General features: G+C 41.2%; 2 protein-coding genes across 3 annotated transcripts in view; both read left to right on the top strand.

Annotated features, from left to right (window-relative positions):
• The window catches only part of top3b (DNA topoisomerase III beta), a 38864-nt gene extending 31294 nt beyond the window's left edge, over positions 1-7570 (top strand). The window contains exons 17-18 of the mRNA XM_083783769.1: positions 6091-6278; positions 6736-7570. Coding sequence (XP_083639895.1) covers positions 6091-6278; positions 6736-7029 — 482 coding nt within the window. The 3' untranslated portion in view covers positions 7030-7570. The remainder of the gene's footprint in view (positions 1-6090; positions 6279-6735) is intronic.
• Positions 7571-12104: 4534 nt separating this feature from the next.
• ppm1f (protein phosphatase, Mg2+/Mn2+ dependent, 1F) overlaps positions 12105-17811 on the top strand; it is a 35116-nt gene continuing 29409 nt past the window's right edge. The window contains exon 1 of one of the 2 annotated variants that reach the window (XM_083783899.1): positions 12105-12202. The gene's annotated coding sequence lies outside the window, so the exon portion shown is untranslated. The remainder of the gene's footprint in view (positions 12203-17811) is intronic. The other variant, XM_083783900.1, reaches the window with a different exon arrangement.

Below are 17811 nucleotides of genomic sequence, written 5' to 3'. Positions count from 1 at the left end.
TTCATCACTGGTTCCTTGATATAGACAAAAAATGTCATCTATACCATTTTTAAATGTTGTGCAAATGTGCATTTCGTTCTGGATTAAAAACATACTTTTCTTCAAAGAACCCAACATATAAATTTGCATAGTTGGGTGCACAAATGGAACCCATGCTAGTACCAGACACCTGTAAATAAAAATCGCCATTGAACTTGAAGTAATTATTTTTCATTACCCATTTTGTAAGTTCAATGATGAAGTTATTAGGCGGATTAACAGTAGCGTCACGGTTATTGAGATAATAGCCTAAAGCCTCCACACCACCGTCATGGGGTATGTTTGATTAGCTGAAGTTTAAAATAATGCACTCATTCTTGAGATGAGGGACAAAAGTGGAAAAAACATGTCCCACACATAAGAGCCTTATTTATGTTAAAAATAAATTCATTCATAAAAATAAAAGCACTTGGAAAGTTAAATGTAATACAGTTGTGTATTATTATGCCATTAATTTCATTATAATTGTTTTCATATGCCATCTGAATTAGTTAAAAGCAGGCACGGTACCCAAAAACGGGTACAGTCCATTAGATATCTCATATCAAATGTGTGTCCCACGTCTCCCGTCAACTCCGTCAGGTTTTTTAAAAGTCTTAAATTAATCAGAAAATATTGTCGACAGATTTAGCCTGAAGACTCATTTTCCAAGTCCCGTTTATATTTGTTGCAACAGTGGAGCACCTGGTCTGACAAGCATTCAATTGTTTGATATTTTAAACGAACAATGTTGATATCAATGAGATCACAGCTTTACATGTCAACTCCGTCAGGACATTATTATGATATTTGTTAAGAATTCCAAAATAATGTTTATTATTTTAGTTTAGGGTTAGGTTTAGCTAACAAATGAAGCAAAAACAAAATGGCTACATTGTACTACAGAGGGAAACAAATGACATTTTGTCAACTCCGTCAGACGTCAACTCCGTTAGGTTTTGTGTCTGACGGAGTTGACATGTATCTGACGGAGTTGACAAAAGTGTTCCTAAAACAATAAAATGATAGTTTTTGAATAATGGGACGTATTCTAATTTGGCACACAGTTAGAGCAAGCCTTAAGGAAAAAATTTGGCTTTAGGGCCATCACAGATTTGTCTCGTGGTGACCATGGCAGCCATTTTCCAAAATTGCCGCCACATGATGTTATTTTACAATAACTCAAGTTCTACACCACCTATGATCTTGATTCTGGTGACTAAGACTACATTTTCAAGGATGAGGGATACAGTGGTACAATTTAGATTTTCCCTGTGACCATGGCAGCTATTTTTAAAAATGGCCGCCACCTGCTGTTATTTTACAATAACTCAAGTTTTAGACCACCTAGGATCTTGATTCTGGTGACTAATCATTACATTTTCAAGGATGAACTTTCTCTGGGAGGGGTCAGGGCTTATTTCAGGTGCAGGTTGAGTTGCTACTGATAGGACATTAAAAGGAGGTGGGCTTTCTGGCCTTTGACTTGTCCCTTTCAGGTACAGACGCACAGTTTGACTTCACTGGCCACTGCAGTGTGGCGTTGTATCTTGGTGGCCTCCTGCCAGTATTTCTCCATCCTTCTCATGAGCTCTGTGTTCTGGGGCTCTGTTATAGTCAACTTACATTGTCTTAGCTGGAGATTGCTTTCCTGCAGGGTCCAGCCCAGTCTTGTGCAGATGGCTGCTGGCCCACCTAGAGGCCCCAACCTCACTTGTTTGGTTGGTGTGATTAGGTGGGGTGGTCTTCCCCAATCAGGATGAAGGGGTTGACCCTTTCAAACGGCAGTCTGGCCAAGTGTCTGTATTTAGTTGTGAGGCTAGATACAGGATACGATTGCTCACCCAGCCCCAGGTGACTTGAGGTGAAGGCTCCTTTGATTTGTTAACATTGCTTTGGTTGACATGCTGGGGACACAGAACGACACTGATGCCTTCAGTGTCTGCACATCCTGCCTGATAGTCCTGAAGGCAGATCTTCTGTCTTCAGTCTTTCGCTCACTGTTCACTGCTCACTGTTCACCTCAAGCAGGTCTTCAAGGTGTTTGCCTTTGCACAGGCTATATGGCTAGGACTCGTGCTTCAACCACCCAGAGAACTCCAACATGGTGTTGGTTGCTCCTGGGCCGCAGAGCATTGTGCGGCAGAATTCAGCTCTCATCTCTGGTGGCAGCTTGTTGAGGAGTCGTGCAACATGTGAGCCGCATCTAAGTTCTGTGTCTCCCTCTGGGCCTAGGGTAGACACTTGCTATTTTCCGTAACACTAATTGGTGGGGCTGTCCAAACTTGTTGTTTAGGTGTCAATCGGGTCTCTGTTGGTGATGTCGGGTCTAGGTGGTCTAGAAGATGAGTTAGTCAGGGGATATTAATACAATCTGGTAATAAATTCCTTATCAAGAAATTTCTTCACCAATGTGTTTGGAAGGGTGTCTACTAACATATCCCACATTGCTTTATATTCAACCACCCTAGGGGAACTTTTGACAGCTGCTGAAAGTTGGGGTACCATCAACAACCTATATAAGGCAAAATGTTCATTATGCTTTAAGTAGCATGTGACATGTCAAACTAGGGAGTTTTCATGATTCTGAATGCATTCCAAGCATTAGCTATGCACGAAGAACACTCCTTGGGCTGAAAACAGCCATAGCCGTCATCACAAAATGAGGTCAGCACATTTGGGCAAGTGGATATATGGCCGAATTTAGCCCAAGGGGTTTGACCCCTAGTTTGGCCATAGACTCCCTAGTTTGGCCATAGCCACTTGGTATGGTACCCAACTTTCAGCAGCTGTCAAAAATGCCCCTAGGGTGGTTCAATAGAAACCAATGTGGGATATGTTAGTAGACACCTTTACAAACACATTGGTGAAAATATTCTTGGTAAGAAATGTATTCACATATTTGACATTATTCTGCTATTATTCCCTGACTAAATTGGTAAAATAATAGCAGGTCCACCATTTTTGAAAATGGCTGCCATTGTCACAGGATAAATCTAAATAGTACAACTGTATTCCTCCTCCTTGAAAATGTAGGATTAGTCACCAGAATCAAGATCCTAGGTGGTGTAGAACTTGAGTTATTCGGAAATAACAGAAAGTTGGTGGCCATTTTGAAAAATGTCTACCATGGTTGAAAGAGTGCTGGCACTCGGAAATAGTTCGTGTATGTGGAATGGACAGAATGGTGAGCAGGCAAGGCCACCGGCCAGGCTGACCAAGAGGAGGCAGAGGCAGAGGATTCGTTTTAAGGTTTTAATTGGTGTGTGCTGTACAAAGGGACAAACAATATACAAGGCATCAGTAACGTATCCAAATCATAAATAGCAGTTACATCCAATAACGTCAATACTAAATAATATTCATGTCATGGGCAGCCTATATATACAATATCAAACACCTACACAATACACACATATATCTATATATGAATATAATAGGTCGAATACACAGTATGTATGCATACATATATATACACACAGGGTTGGGAGGGTTACTTTTAAAAAGGAATCCCCTACAGTTACAAGTTACTTGCTGAAAAATGTAGTCAGTAACGTAATCCCGATTACTCCATTTAAAAAGTAACTACAAGTTACTTTCAGTTACTTTTGGATTACTTTTAAGTAAAACTCAATTTAATTAGATAATACAAGTTTTACCATTGATAGACAAGAATGTTGAGCCTATGAAATTAAGATAAGGACAACTGAAATATGGTTAAGGTCATTTCATTGTTAAGAATTTGTCCTCTCTGAACAGTTACATTACTGTAGAGTCATTGTGTCAACTTATAACGGATCATAAGAAAAATGCATCTTGACCTACAGAACCATTTTGATTGTTTGATTGACAACAACCAACAACTTTGACAACCAACAACTCCATCCATGTGTGGTCAAAGTGGCAAATAAAAACTATTTTTGACATTCCTGGCTGACACTCATTTAGATAGACATGGCATGAGTTTAAAACATTGACTAGACAGTAAAGACTCATTTATATAGTCTACAAAGAACTCAACCCTATACAATTATATTTATACCCCGTAGGCTACTCTTTAAATAAAAAGCCTAATTGTATTTGACCTATAGAGAAGACTGCGCTACCCATTATTTATCCCCAATCCAATATATCATATATGCTCTCCTATCTAGTATCTCTGCAGTGTTGCCTGGTCTGATTATTATAAGCCACATTGGGCTTATTTTTCTGAAGTTGCTTGTAAATAATGGTAGAACGGTTGTGAGCTTGTAGATCGTCTATTTTCAAATAGCCAACATATATAAATATGCACATTGTTTAATGGACGATATATATAGCTTTGAAGTGCTCGTGTGGCCTTTATAGTCGCTTCTTTTGGGCTTGTTTTCATAGACCTGGTTGCTTATTTCTCTCGCAAATTGGCAACACCGCCCTGACGCAGCAGCAGCCTCCACTGTGAGGATTTTACACAGAGTCAGAGAGGTGCGCGCTGCGCTCAACTCCAATCCATTCCGTTTGGTGTTATAATAATTTATAACTTGTTTGTAAAAGTAATGAGGGGAAGGGGAGAATGTAATCCTCATGTAACCCCCGTTACAACACCCCCGTTACTGTAATCCAGATTACACATTTTAAAATGTACTCTAAGACGTTACAGTTACGTTTTTTTTTTACTCTGATTACAGTAACGGATTACATGTAATCCGTTACTTCCCAACCCTGTATACACACATACCTACATATATACATACATATACATATGCATATATAGATATATACATAAACACACACATGGGTGAATACACATATGGGTGATGCCGTTATGCAGGCCAAACACTATGTCTATTAGTCAACAGTTCGATTCAATGACCCATTAAGAAAATAAACAACTCAAGTACTGCTAGTCATATAGTATAAACAATAACAGGTGCAATGAAGTGAGTCCATGATGGGTGGTTAATAGTTATGGCAATGAATAAATGAATAAACAGTTGGGTTTCCAGAGGCTTTTGAACTCACGTTTGGTTAGTGGACGCACACAGTTGGAGAGTGAAGAGAGATGGTGCTGGAGGTTTGGTATACCAGCCAGTATGGTGAAGCATGCATGAATGAGTGAGTGCATTGAGTCCTATTTGTAGCCTCCCACACCTGTGTGCAGTGAGCAAGCTGCCAGCCACTCAGCCTTGATTGCAGGAGTGGCTGGGAGGCTCCATGGGCCTTTTCACAATGGTCACAGGGCCAATATAAATAGTACTACTGTATTCCTCATCCTTGAAAATGTGGGATTAGTCACCAGAATCAAGATCCTAGGTGGTCTAGAACCTAAATCAGTTAAACTTGTCAACTCCGTCAGATGTTCGTCAACTCCGTCAGATGTTCGTCCCGTGATGTTTTTGTTAATTTCCAAAGAAATAGAAAATTCGATGTTAAATCTTTTGTGCTTATGTATTGAAACACCAACTGAAATGATACGTAATGATGATTTTTTTTTTTTTTACATGGTTTTCATGTTATAATATTGAAAATAAAGGTTGAAATGACGGATTTCAGAAATTGGATATTTCATAATTGTGTGATATTGGAATAAAACAATATTAAAAGAATTGTATTACTTAACTTGATTACTGAAAGCCATTATAAGATAACCGAGGACTTTATATTATTGTTGAAATTATCAAATTCAATTAAAAGGGATTTTAGTGTGTCGGAGTTGACATGAATCAGGTATTAAGTGCATAAATGTCCCATTTTAGAAAGAAATGTTATGCGAAAAACCTGTTCCTTCTCAAGATTGGTAGTTGAGACCTGTGTCTACAAATACATCTATTTGATTTGAATGTATCGTAAAATCTAGTTTGAAAAAAGTTTTGTTCCTTAACTCAAGAATGGGTGAATGGTTAAAGTGGTCAAAAGCTAAGGTGACACAGATGCGTTCCCGGTCTTATTTTAACAACACTTTCCTGGGGGTTTTTTGTGGGTAATATGTGTTTTTTGTTATTGTAGTATTTCAAAGTGTGTGTGTGTCTGTGTGTTTTATATATATAACAGGCATTTCCCTCTCACTCCCTTTTCTTTTGTGTTCCCTCCCAGGTATGGGATGCAACGAGTGCACCCACCCGTCCTGCCAGCACTCCCTCAGCTCTCTGGGGATTGGTCAGTGTGTGGAGTGTGAAGGTGGCGTCCTGGTGCTGGACACAACCTCGGGTCCCAAGTGGAAGATGGCCTGTAACAAATGCAACGTGGTGGTGCACTTCTTTCAACACGCACACAGGGTACAGGTGAGCACCAGGCTGTCTTTAATTAAATTAATCAATTCAATCAGTTATATTGAAAAAAAATTGACATTTTCTTGGTTAAAACCAAGCTTTTCCAGGTAGGTAACAACATTTCAGCCAATCAGGAGAGAGTACCAATTTATCAGCTTAATTTGTATAGTGTCTCAGTTCCAATATTGTCTGCTCATCACTTCCAATTTCACTTATTTAATGTGACATGACTGAGTTCTCTATCCTGATTGGATAAAATGTGTATACTGAGTTTACTGACCTGAACATTGTCTGTTTAATAAAGAGCTGGAATGAGTCGGAGACTCCCGAACAAATACTCTATAGCAATGACAGAATGTAGAGCTATTTAACGCGTATATTTTAACCGAAGAAAATCCCTATTTTGGGTGTGACCGTATAGCATTTGTGACTTAAGACTCTCACGCAATTCCCTCCCTTCTGCCCCTAGGTGGCACAGGAGAGCTGTGACTCCTGCGATGCCTCCCTGGTGGCGGTGGACTTCAACAAGAACCGCAACCCGCTGCCGGGCAGCGAGACGCAGCACACGGGCTGCGTGTTCTGCGACCCCGTCTTCCAGGACCTGGTGGAGCTCAAGCACGCCACCATGAGGCACCCCATGCACCGTGGGGGAGGAGGGGCCAGGCGGGGGGGCGGGGGCCGTGGCGGCAGGGGCCGAGGGCGCCGGGGAGACCCCAAAAAGCCCAAGGACAAGATGGCCGCCCTGGCAGCGTACTTTGTCTGACGTCTTTTCTGCTTTGCTTTATTTTGTTCAACTTGAACATGCGTCTTCCAGTCATAATGTACTGTACCGATGTTTTTTTTTTACACTGTCTAATGAGCTAAACCTAATTGGTTGTTATAGGCCTACATGATATTATTGTTTGAAATTAGTACCTGCTGATGTAATGCATCACGTTTTTGTTTGACAGGAGTCATATTTAGGGACTTTATCTATCCGATGTCCCCATTAGGACCACAGATATGCTCTAAAAGTGTGAATAATAATAATTTTAACTGGAATTTAATACATTATACATTAATGTATTTACTAGCATAAAGGGTACATCTACTGTCTGTTTGTTAATTATGGAAAAGACGTATTTTGGTCGTTGATATCAAAAGTAAAGTAATCTGAAAAAGTGAAGTGTCTTTTGTTGCAGGTAACATTTGTCGTCATTGTTTCTCAGTGGGACAAACGGCCCAATTTTCCCACTATTTTTGAAAATCTTTAGACATATTTTCACCTACAGTGCAATTGTGTGTGGCAACACTTCCGCACACCTAGATTAAGTTAGGCAAAAACCAGTAGACAATATCAACAATAAAGTATATTTGCACACTGCCACTTGTGCGGAGTTTCAACAATGCCTACATGAGTAACGTGTAGAGACGCCATGTTGAGTTCAGCTTGGGTGACAGAACACAAATGATGCATTTTATTTGATTTCACTACCAGTCTAAATGGCTGGTAGGCCTTTTTCACAGTGTGTATATGAGTGGGTATGCTTGATTCAGTTGTTAGGGCCGATTCCTACTCCTACTTTAGAGCCGAATAAAAGTCGGTTCGGTGCTGTAGAGCCTACAATGTGACGTCATTTGAGGTTCGGGGGGGGGGGGGCTACCGTCCTAAAGTCGGCTCTTCTAGTGGAGGATATTACTGAAACGATCGTTCACTTGATGGTACAAGCACCTAATTTGGCACACAAGTGCTTCAGAACCTACTCTCAGAAAAGTACGTTGTCCACTTGAAAAAACAAAATGGACACAATTTTTCAAGATGGCCGCCAAATGAAAAAGGCCTTTTGTGGCGGTTCTGGACAACCGACTCGAGACCGGGCACTGCACTCCCTGTGGGTGTGTTGAACGTGTATGTCGAATTTGAAGTCGGTGGGGCGAACGGTTCTCGAGTTACGTGCATTACAGACGTACAGACACACACAGAATTTGTGCAATTAGCAGATCATTGGAACGGTTGTTCGCTTGGTGATACAAGCGTGACATTTGCCGTGAAAACTCTTGCCGTCAACTCTTTAACTTTTTAAACCGAGCCATCCAAAAATCCAATATGGCGGTGATATTTCAAGATGGCCACCAAAATTAGACTGGTTTTGCATTTCAGCATATAGCATATATTTGGCTATACCTTTGTGATGTACTGTACCATACCCATACTGTATAATACTGTACGGCACTGTAGGGCACCATACCGTACTGTACTGTACTGCATGGTACCATACTGTACCGTACTGTACCTTACTGTATGGTATCATACTGTACCATACTGTACTGTATTGCATGGTACCATACTATACCGTACTGTACCTTACTGTATGGTATACTGTACTGTATTGTACCGTACTGTACTGTACCATACTGCATGGTACCATACTGTACCGTACTGTATGGTATCATACTGTACCATACTGTACTGTACTGTACTGCATGGTACCATACTGTACCGTACTGTTCCTTACTGTATGGTATCATACTGTACTGTACTGCATGGTACCATACTGTACCGTACTGTACCTTACTGTATGGTATCATACTGTACTGTACTGCATGGTACCATACTGTACCGTACTGTACCTTACAGTATGGTATCGTACTGTACTGTATCGTACTGCATGGTACCATACTGTACCGTACTGTACCTTAATGTATGGTATACTGTACCATACTGTACCGTACTGTACTGTACGGCATCATACTGTATTGTACCATACTTTATGGTGGTATACTGTACCATGCTGTACCGCACGTTACTGTACCGTACTGTACTTTACCATACTGTACTGTACTGTAACATACTGTAGAGTACTGTACAGTACCGTGTGTGTGTGTGTGTGTGTGCACGCGCAGGGAAAAGGGGAGGGGTCGGTTAATGTGGAAATTGTAATGTAATTTTCGTCACAGTGAAATGTTGTGCAATAACAGTGTCATACAAAAGCAATATTTTTGTACAGTAAATATGACATGGATGCAATGTAGTGCAGATGGATTTCTGTGGCATGTATCATTTTTTGTGCATAGAGAGATGTGTGCTAACGGAGTGATTTGGTAGGAGAAGTCGGATGGATAAACGGACATATTGCTTTGCACCCCCTATAGTTGCGAACGCAGTGATTGCGAACGCAGTGAGCCACTTACTATGACAGCAAGGGCTGAATGTCTGTGTGTGTGTCTGTGTGTCTGTCTGTCCCGCTGTTACACCACCCGCCCGCCACCAGAGGGCGCAGCTGTAGCACACACACACACAGGGCGCAGCTGTAGCACACACACACACACACACGCACACAACCACACACACACGAGCTGCGTTCGCTTCCCGCGTCTTACTTGTAGTAGGATCTAGGATGAGCATCAAAACTATATATTTAAATACTTTTCATTAGCACATGCTTGAATTTTACATTCCATAGGGCTGGACCACACATGGACCCCATTTGGTTTTGTTTTCTGCATCTTCCTCTGTGACCTGCCACCTTCATGTCATCTCTCACAGCATCCTTAAACCTCGTCTTTGGCCATCCTCTTACCTGGCAGCTACATCTTCAGCATCCTTCTCCCAATGTACCCTCATCCCTCCTTTTCACATGTCTAAACCATCTCAACCTCACCTCTCTTGCTTTATCCCCAAACCTTCTAACCTGGGCTGATCCTCTAATTTAGTCATTTCTGATAATGTCCTTCCTTTTCACTCCTAATGAGAACCATAGCATCCTTAATTCTGCCACATCCAGCTGTGCCTCCTTTTCATCAGTGCCACCGTTTCCAACCGTACTCTCTTTGCACTTACTGTACAGCTCATATACTTTATCTTAGCCCTGACCACTTCTTAGCCCACACCACCTGACATCACATCTCTCTCTTCTTACCCATCATCTAAAATCACACCAGTGTGAACCAAGTGGTGCAACTCCCGTCTATTGGTTCTCTGTATCGTTCCAATTTCTTCTCTGTATCGTTTGCGTCCAGCAGGTGGCAGCCATGTCACATACTTCTCTCGTTCCAATTTCACGCATGCGCACACCACTCGTGCTCACACAGGTACCTACACAAACAGGTACACAGGTACACAGACATTGCTGGATGTAGAAGTGGTTGCACCACTTAAAAAAAAAACAATGGGCATTGCCCATTGACATATATTCGAGTCTGTGTGTCTGTACATCTGTAATCCACGTAAGTCGAGAACCGTTTGCCCCACCGACTTCAAATTCGACACACACGTCCCACACACCCACAGGGAGTGCAGTGCCCGGTCTCGAGTTGGTCGGACCCACGGTTATCCAGAACCGCCACAAAAGGCCTTTTTCATTTGGCGGCCATCTTGAAAAATGGTGGCCATTTAGTTTTTTTAAGTGGACAACGTACTTTTCTGAGAGAGTAGGTTCTGAAGCACTTGTGTACCAAATTTGGTGCTTGTACCATCAAGTGAACGATTCTTATGATATATTGACTTAATATCCTCCACTTTCGGTGCTACTGAAAATTTCTGACGAGCCGAAATCATTTCGGCACTACAGCGCCGAAACAGCAGTAAAATAGGAGTATGAATCGGCCCTTATTGTGTGTGTCAAATTGATTGAAGGAGTGTCAAGATGGACACTCATATACTTCCATACTTTGAGAAACACAGTCTGTAGTATTAGTATTAATAATTAGTATTATATGGTGTTTAACAAATTGGGTTAGTTGTAGGCTAGCTACCCTATAGCTAGCCATAGCTAACTTTAAAGTAGCTATAAAGTTTTTTTTTTAATCAAAATTTTGTCTATTGGTTATGAAAATTCATGCCGTGTTCAAACTCAATGTTTTTTTATGTCATATATTTTCAATATACCTGGGCCCTCATCAAACCCTGTACACTCAAGACACTGCCCCTGCTGCCACCCTTAGATCTCCATATATGGAGCTGACCTGTATTAACATTCCGTATGTTGATCTGACCTCATTAAACCCTGGCCTGTACATTCAAGAAACACTCCATATATGGTCAGTATAGAATTCATTCCATGTTGATCTGACCCCCATTCAAAATCGCCAGCGCTCGCCCAGCAGTCTGCCGTCACCCAGGCGGATTACTGGTTAATATGCCTAATAATGTAACGTTACTAACGTATGCGGTATACCGTATGCCTAATAGCCTTGTACACCACAATATATAATATAATATTCCTAGGCTATTTATACGTATTTATTATTATTGTTGTAATTATTATATGTTATTGTTGTTACAGTCTAATAATTATATAGGTGCACTACCTCGGGCCAAATTACAACTGCCGTACATCGGGTACCTACTTTTGCCTAATACATGTTACAGTGCTACACCCAGACTGGGTTTCGTTGGGGCAGCGGTGGCTCAGTGGTAGAGTGGATGGATGGTATAACCGGCCTTGAGCAAGACACTGAACCCCTAATTGCTCCTGATGTGCTGGTTGGTGCCTTGCATGGTTTCCGCCGCCATCTGTGTATATGTGTGTGAATGGGTGAATTGATGCACAATCTATGTAAAGCGCTATATAAATGCAACATTGACCATTTTCCCGACCGAGACCGAGCCTCGACAGCCGTAGTATGGCTTTGTGGACAGTAATCGGCTATTTATGGAGCCCATTTTAAAAATTATTTATCGTCGTGCATTACATTTTAATTTATTTCATTTAACTAATCAAACAACAACTAATGTGTTTAATTATTAAATGATATGATCATAAAAACGATTCCAACTTGAGGCATTCGCGCTTACATATTAAAGTCAGGGCAAAAATCAGTACCCTGTGAAACTTCCGTGCAGGCGTGTAGCAGTCCTTTTGTGTCTCGCTCCAGGCACGGGAGAAAAAGCGTGCAACGTGAAGGGAGTGTCTGTCTGCTCTGAAAACATTACCATAACACAGCACATTAATAAGGTAAGAATATGATCCACATTCCTGCTCTTTCGGGTCCCCTTTAGACGAATAATTAAACATGAGGAGGATGTCATGTAACATGTTTATGTTCTGTACGTGTTGCAACTTGCAAGGCAATGGACGCATTCACCGATTTGCTCGTAAACAAGAGTACAAGACACACTGACAGACACTGCTCTAACTTCTATCACTGCATCTTAAAACACCGCTTTTATTGACAAACTCCGTCCTAGCCCCATAATGGAACCTCTCCATCCGCTATACTGTAGCGGAGGGAGGTCCATGCTTTAAACTTAAAAGGTTAAAAGTAATATATTTCTGTTTTAAATAATAGTTTTTTTGTTTAAAAGGTTTAACCACTGTTAGAGTAATCATATCGACACCCTGTCTCTCCAGCTCTTTATAAAAAAATGCTAATCAGGAGAGAGTACCCATTTATAAGCGTCCAATTTGATAGTGTTGTTCAAGTTCCAGTTTTGTCTTTCTATTTGTGTCATCACTTCCAATGTCTCTTGTTTACCCTGTGTGAGTTCTCTGCGCTCCTTATTGCATGAAAGTGGTATCCTGACCTGATAATTAATTTTCCGTTACTAAAGAAGAGAATACTAAAGCGAATACAACATCACTTAATGTTACCCTATAGCATGGTGTTGTTCATGCTTTAAGAAATACTTTCATGTTGCTTCACCTTTAACTTATATCAGTGTATGTTAAAACACAGTTATCACTGTATGTTACAACACTGTACTTTAACTTAAACCAAGACCTGAGACCAAATTCTACAAAATCCTGAAAAAACTGTGTTCCTAACTATAATTTCAGTGGTGTGTCGTATCTAGGAATCAATAATTCTAGGCAATAACCCATGTTCTTGTGCAAATGTACAGTTTACAAAAGTAAACTGTTGTAGGGCCTATTCTGTCTGTCTTAATTATCTGCAGTCACTCTGTCTACAAGGCCTGCCTTTGTCATTCAAAATCAGGGTGTCGAGATGGTTTGTTTACGGTTTACTGTCTGTTCCTGCTGCAATTTGTGTAACAATAGAATTGGTGTTGGCATATGGTTGATCAATGGGTCTTCAGAGGAACAGTGAACACGCCTACATTCTCAACTTAGTTTGAGAAACTGTACTTAATACCTGTACTCTGAGTGTAACTGGGTTAGTCAGTCGAGGCTGGTCACGACTTGTGGTCAGCTGGCTCTGGCTCCTGTGTGAGCTTATGCTATGCTTTACTGCTGTGCTGTGGACTCTGAATAAACAACATCTTGGAACATCATCTCGTCTGTTTGCCGTGCACATTTTCTCCTCTGTATGGTATAAAATATACTTCAGGTGCTCAACCCTTTTCATCTCAAGGATCCCCGAAATGATATGCATGGGGCGCCGACCCCATCTGAAAATGTTTTGTGCTCGGGACCCCCCAGAAGCAAAGATTTGAGTTAATAAAAATCACACTCTGTGTGAAGTGAGCCGGTATAGGCCAGTAAGGATCAAGGGAGTTACAATAGTCAAGTTTTGACACGACTGATGTCTGGATATGGAGCTGGGCTGACTCCTGGTCCTGGGTGAGGAACGGTCTAATTCGTTGTATGTTATAAAGTGTAAACCTACAGGATCGAGTGACAGCTGTAATGTGTGCTTTGAACTAGAGCTGACTGTCCAGGACAACACCAAGGTTCCTGGCTGTCGGGACAGTCGGACAGACGTTACCAGGGCGTTGTCTACGGAGATAGTTACCTCCTGCATGAGGCAGGGCTTTAGGGAAGAACAGAAGCTCAGTCTTGTCTGGGTTCAGCTTGAGGTGGTTAGAAGACATCCACTGAGATGTCAGCCAGGCATGCAGTGATGCGCCCTTCCACCTGAGTGGCATAGCAGTGATAAGACAGAGCTGCCATGTCTCACCCTTTGAGTGTGACAGTCACGCAATTTAACCCTTTACCACGCACCACGCCACACATGCCATTTCACACGCATTATAATGATAAATAACAATTTTCTCTGCGGCTCCGCCGCGTAATAACGCACGCTCCTCACAAACGGTAAAATAGCCGATCTGCATGCAGCGCTGATATATGCAGGAGGGTAAACAGTGGACCAAATCGTCAGCAGGGTCCCTGACTGTGTGACGCATGGAAATGAGCCATGCAGAGTTTAACATCGCTTCGAAATATTTTTCATGGAAGACAATATAGCCCCCACAAGTTACAACAAGTGAGTAAGTGACCTGTGACTATCTCTCTTCTATACTGGTGTGTGGCGTCTCTTGCGTGATATGAGGAAGTGGAACGGTGCCATAGCCCGTGCACATTATAGGGACAAAGTCGTGTGTGTGAAGTGAAGTGAAGGGGGAGGGGCCGTATCGCGACTTGTTTCTGTTCATAGAGAGAGAGAGCCCACAGATGTGTTTGAACTAAGAAAATGTAAAAATAAGGAATTTTAACACATTCCAGTTTTCTGACATATTCCCCAATTTCCACTGAGATTATGGGGTGAATGAATGTGGCCAGACCCATCTTCTCTTTCTGTCATAGTGACATTGTCCTGCATCAGATCATGTCCAAATCAGGTTCTCCAATCTCCAGTAGCCTCTTCAGTTTTTTAAAGATTTTTTGAGTGGTGCAACCACTCCCTTACGGAGCTATGTGTGTGGCTGGCTGGGTCTGAGCACTATGTGTGTGGCTTGCTGGCTGGCTGGGTCTGAGCACTATGTGTGTGGCTTGCTGGCTGGCTGGGTCTGAGCACTATGTGTGTGGCTGGCTGGCTGGGTCTGAGTACTATGTGTGTGGCTTGCTGGCTGGCTGGGTCTGAGCACTATGTGTGTGGCTTGCTGGCTGGCTGGGTCTGAGCACTATGTGTGTGGCTGGCTGGCTGGCTGGGTCTGAGGAGCATAGATAGATATCTTTTTCATTTCTACTTTAAGCATGAGGAGGCTGTCAGTGCAGGGAGAGCAGCTGGCATGGAGGTGAAGACATCAGTGTTAAGGTTAAATATCAACGTTAAAACGGGCCAAATCGACATTAAAAAGCCATTTTTTTTGGCACACATTAAGACACTAGAGTCTCACTCTTGACATTTTCTGAAATATGGCAGCCCTGGATAAGATATATTGTGAGCGGAGATGATGGTGCCAAGATCCCTGTGGGACCCCAGTTAGGAGGGTTCGGGGGGGATGATATCAAACCTTTCCAAGAAACCTGGTAGGTCCGGTCGGTTAGGTAGGAGGAGAACCAGTTTAGCCCCCCTGAGGGCCCTGTGCCCCTTTTGTTTGTAGTTTGTTGGATCATGATGAGACAGTTACTTCTGGCTGCGTAATTGCGTTCAAATAAAAAATGCATCCCGTTCAACAAAGGACAGGGTAATGTGTTTTGTACAGTGGAGTGGAGTGCAAAAAAACAATTGAGTGCTTGCCTTAATTAACCAGGTAAACATCAAACCTAGCATCTGTCGGAACAACATGCCATCTAAAAATAACATTATGTGCATTTGCAGTTATGGTCAGCTGCGGTATGTTAATAAACCACATTTAACAAGCATACATATCTGCATAGTTACTGTAGTATAACTAACAAAATGCAAGTAAAGAGATGGATACACAGTCAGGCACGTGAAACAAACTACAGTTACAACCCAGCTTTTTTTTCTTTTTTTTTTTTAAGATATTTTTTTGCGGCTTACACCTTTTATTGATTTTTGAAGGGACAGACAGTAGGCTGACAGGAAACGGGAGAGAGATGGGGGGGATGACATGCAGTAAAGGCCGTGTCGGGTCCGGGAGTCGAACCCGCGGCACACTGCGACTGGATTACCAGTCCGGTGCCCAGACCGTTACGCTACGGCCTGGGCCCAGCTTCTCTTTTTACCTTTTATTATATACCCAGAGTATAGGTACTGTGTGCTCTTTTTCAGCAATGCCCTGCTTCACAACAATCAGACGCGGGTTCACAATCACACAAACACACACTTTAAAAACATACTTCTCAAATCACACAGACACACACATTAACTGATACGGTTGGCCAGTTGGCCACTGAGCAGCTCCACTAATCATTGCTTCAGACAGTTCAGAGTTTGTTCAGTAACACGGGTCTACTCTCTCCCATTTCTCCAGCCAGGAGAGGGAGATCCTTTAGTACTGTTAGTGTAAAGTCAAACCCCACTTCCACTCCAAATGACAGGTAAAGGACTCAACTCCAATGTCCAACTCAAAGTCAAGTTTTATTTTTCAACTTTTTGCACAGTTTCAGTTGCAGTTGCTTTTGTTGACTTGATTGGTTGGTTCATCAATAAGGTTGAAAACCTTCAAAAACAAAGAAACAGGTTTTAACAACAATGCAAAACAATAAACATCTTTTCAAAACAAGTTCTTTTTAAACATGGTTGATTTTAAACATTTAATATATATATATAAATAATCAAACGTCTTTTAGACAAAGTGGTTTAACTATAGTGTTTTCACACAATGAATGCCAACATGTAAAGTCTTAAATTAACTCATAAAGTCGACATTTTAACACAGTCTTAAATTAACTCATAAAGTCGACATTTTACCCAATTATTAGTCATTTTCAATTAAACATTTCTGAATTGTAACCTTTAATAAATTATTCAAGTTAAGTAAACATTTAGTATTTTAAATTGAATAACTTAAGAAAAATATAGCTGAACTTTAAGCTTGTAGATCAGCTCTAATTGAACAAGGCATTTTAAACCTTTAACATGAATTGTCCACATTTCTAACTTGGTCTCATTTTGTAAAGAGATACTTTTAAACATAAATTAAATCCAACTCTCAAGCAAGTTAATGTGTTCCTTCCCCATTTCAGACTGAAGCAGTTGAAGCTACTAAATACACAAATTAGCCTGATTTTAACCACATTAAGCAGAAGTAGAATAAGCAGTTGAATAAATATAACAGACCTTTGGGGTAGAGCTCCTGGGTAGACCTTCAGCTTGCTTGTTTGTTTTTTGTGAGAGTCACCACCACCAGCCTTTAACAGGTGTTCAATCAACCAAACGAGCACCAGCAGCCATCTTGCAGCTGATGCACTCTGGGAGATGTAGTTGTCTGGTGTCTTGTTGAAGATTCATGCTCCACTCATGAGTTTTGACCGCACAGTTAGGTCGTGTTGGGACCCATGAAAAAGTGCTTAGAAAATGAGTTTCGTTCCCATGTCATGGGAACTACTCATTCAATGAATTTTTTCATAGATAATACCCTTCTAGACTTTGGGTTAAAAGTTCTACTCATAATATTCTGCAGTATTTTGTCACAAGCCATAAATGTATAAACAGTGTATAACCAAAAAACGAAAATCTTGTGCTGCTGTTTTTGCTTGTAAAATGTGTTTTTGGCAACACAAAATCTTTCTCAAATGTCAAATGCATATACTTAACATCTGAAACAAGTATTGGTGCCTTTAGTTTACTCATATGTGAATTTTGATCATGAAATGTAGCATATTTGTTAAACAATATGCTTCAACTTAAGTGTTTGCCACACAGTACAATGAAACCTACACAGTAGATTGTGCCAAAAGCTTATGTTTCATACATAGAAAATGTCTCAACCTACTGTGTAATGAAAGGTAGAAAAGAAAATCAGGGCACC

Source organism: Protomyctophum parallelum, assembly GCF_964188405.1.
Source record: "Protomyctophum parallelum genome assembly, chromosome: 15".
Lineage (NCBI taxonomy): Eukaryota > Metazoa > Chordata > Actinopteri > Myctophiformes > Myctophidae > Protomyctophum > Protomyctophum parallelum.
This window is presented reverse-complemented; position numbering and strand designations above follow the sequence as displayed.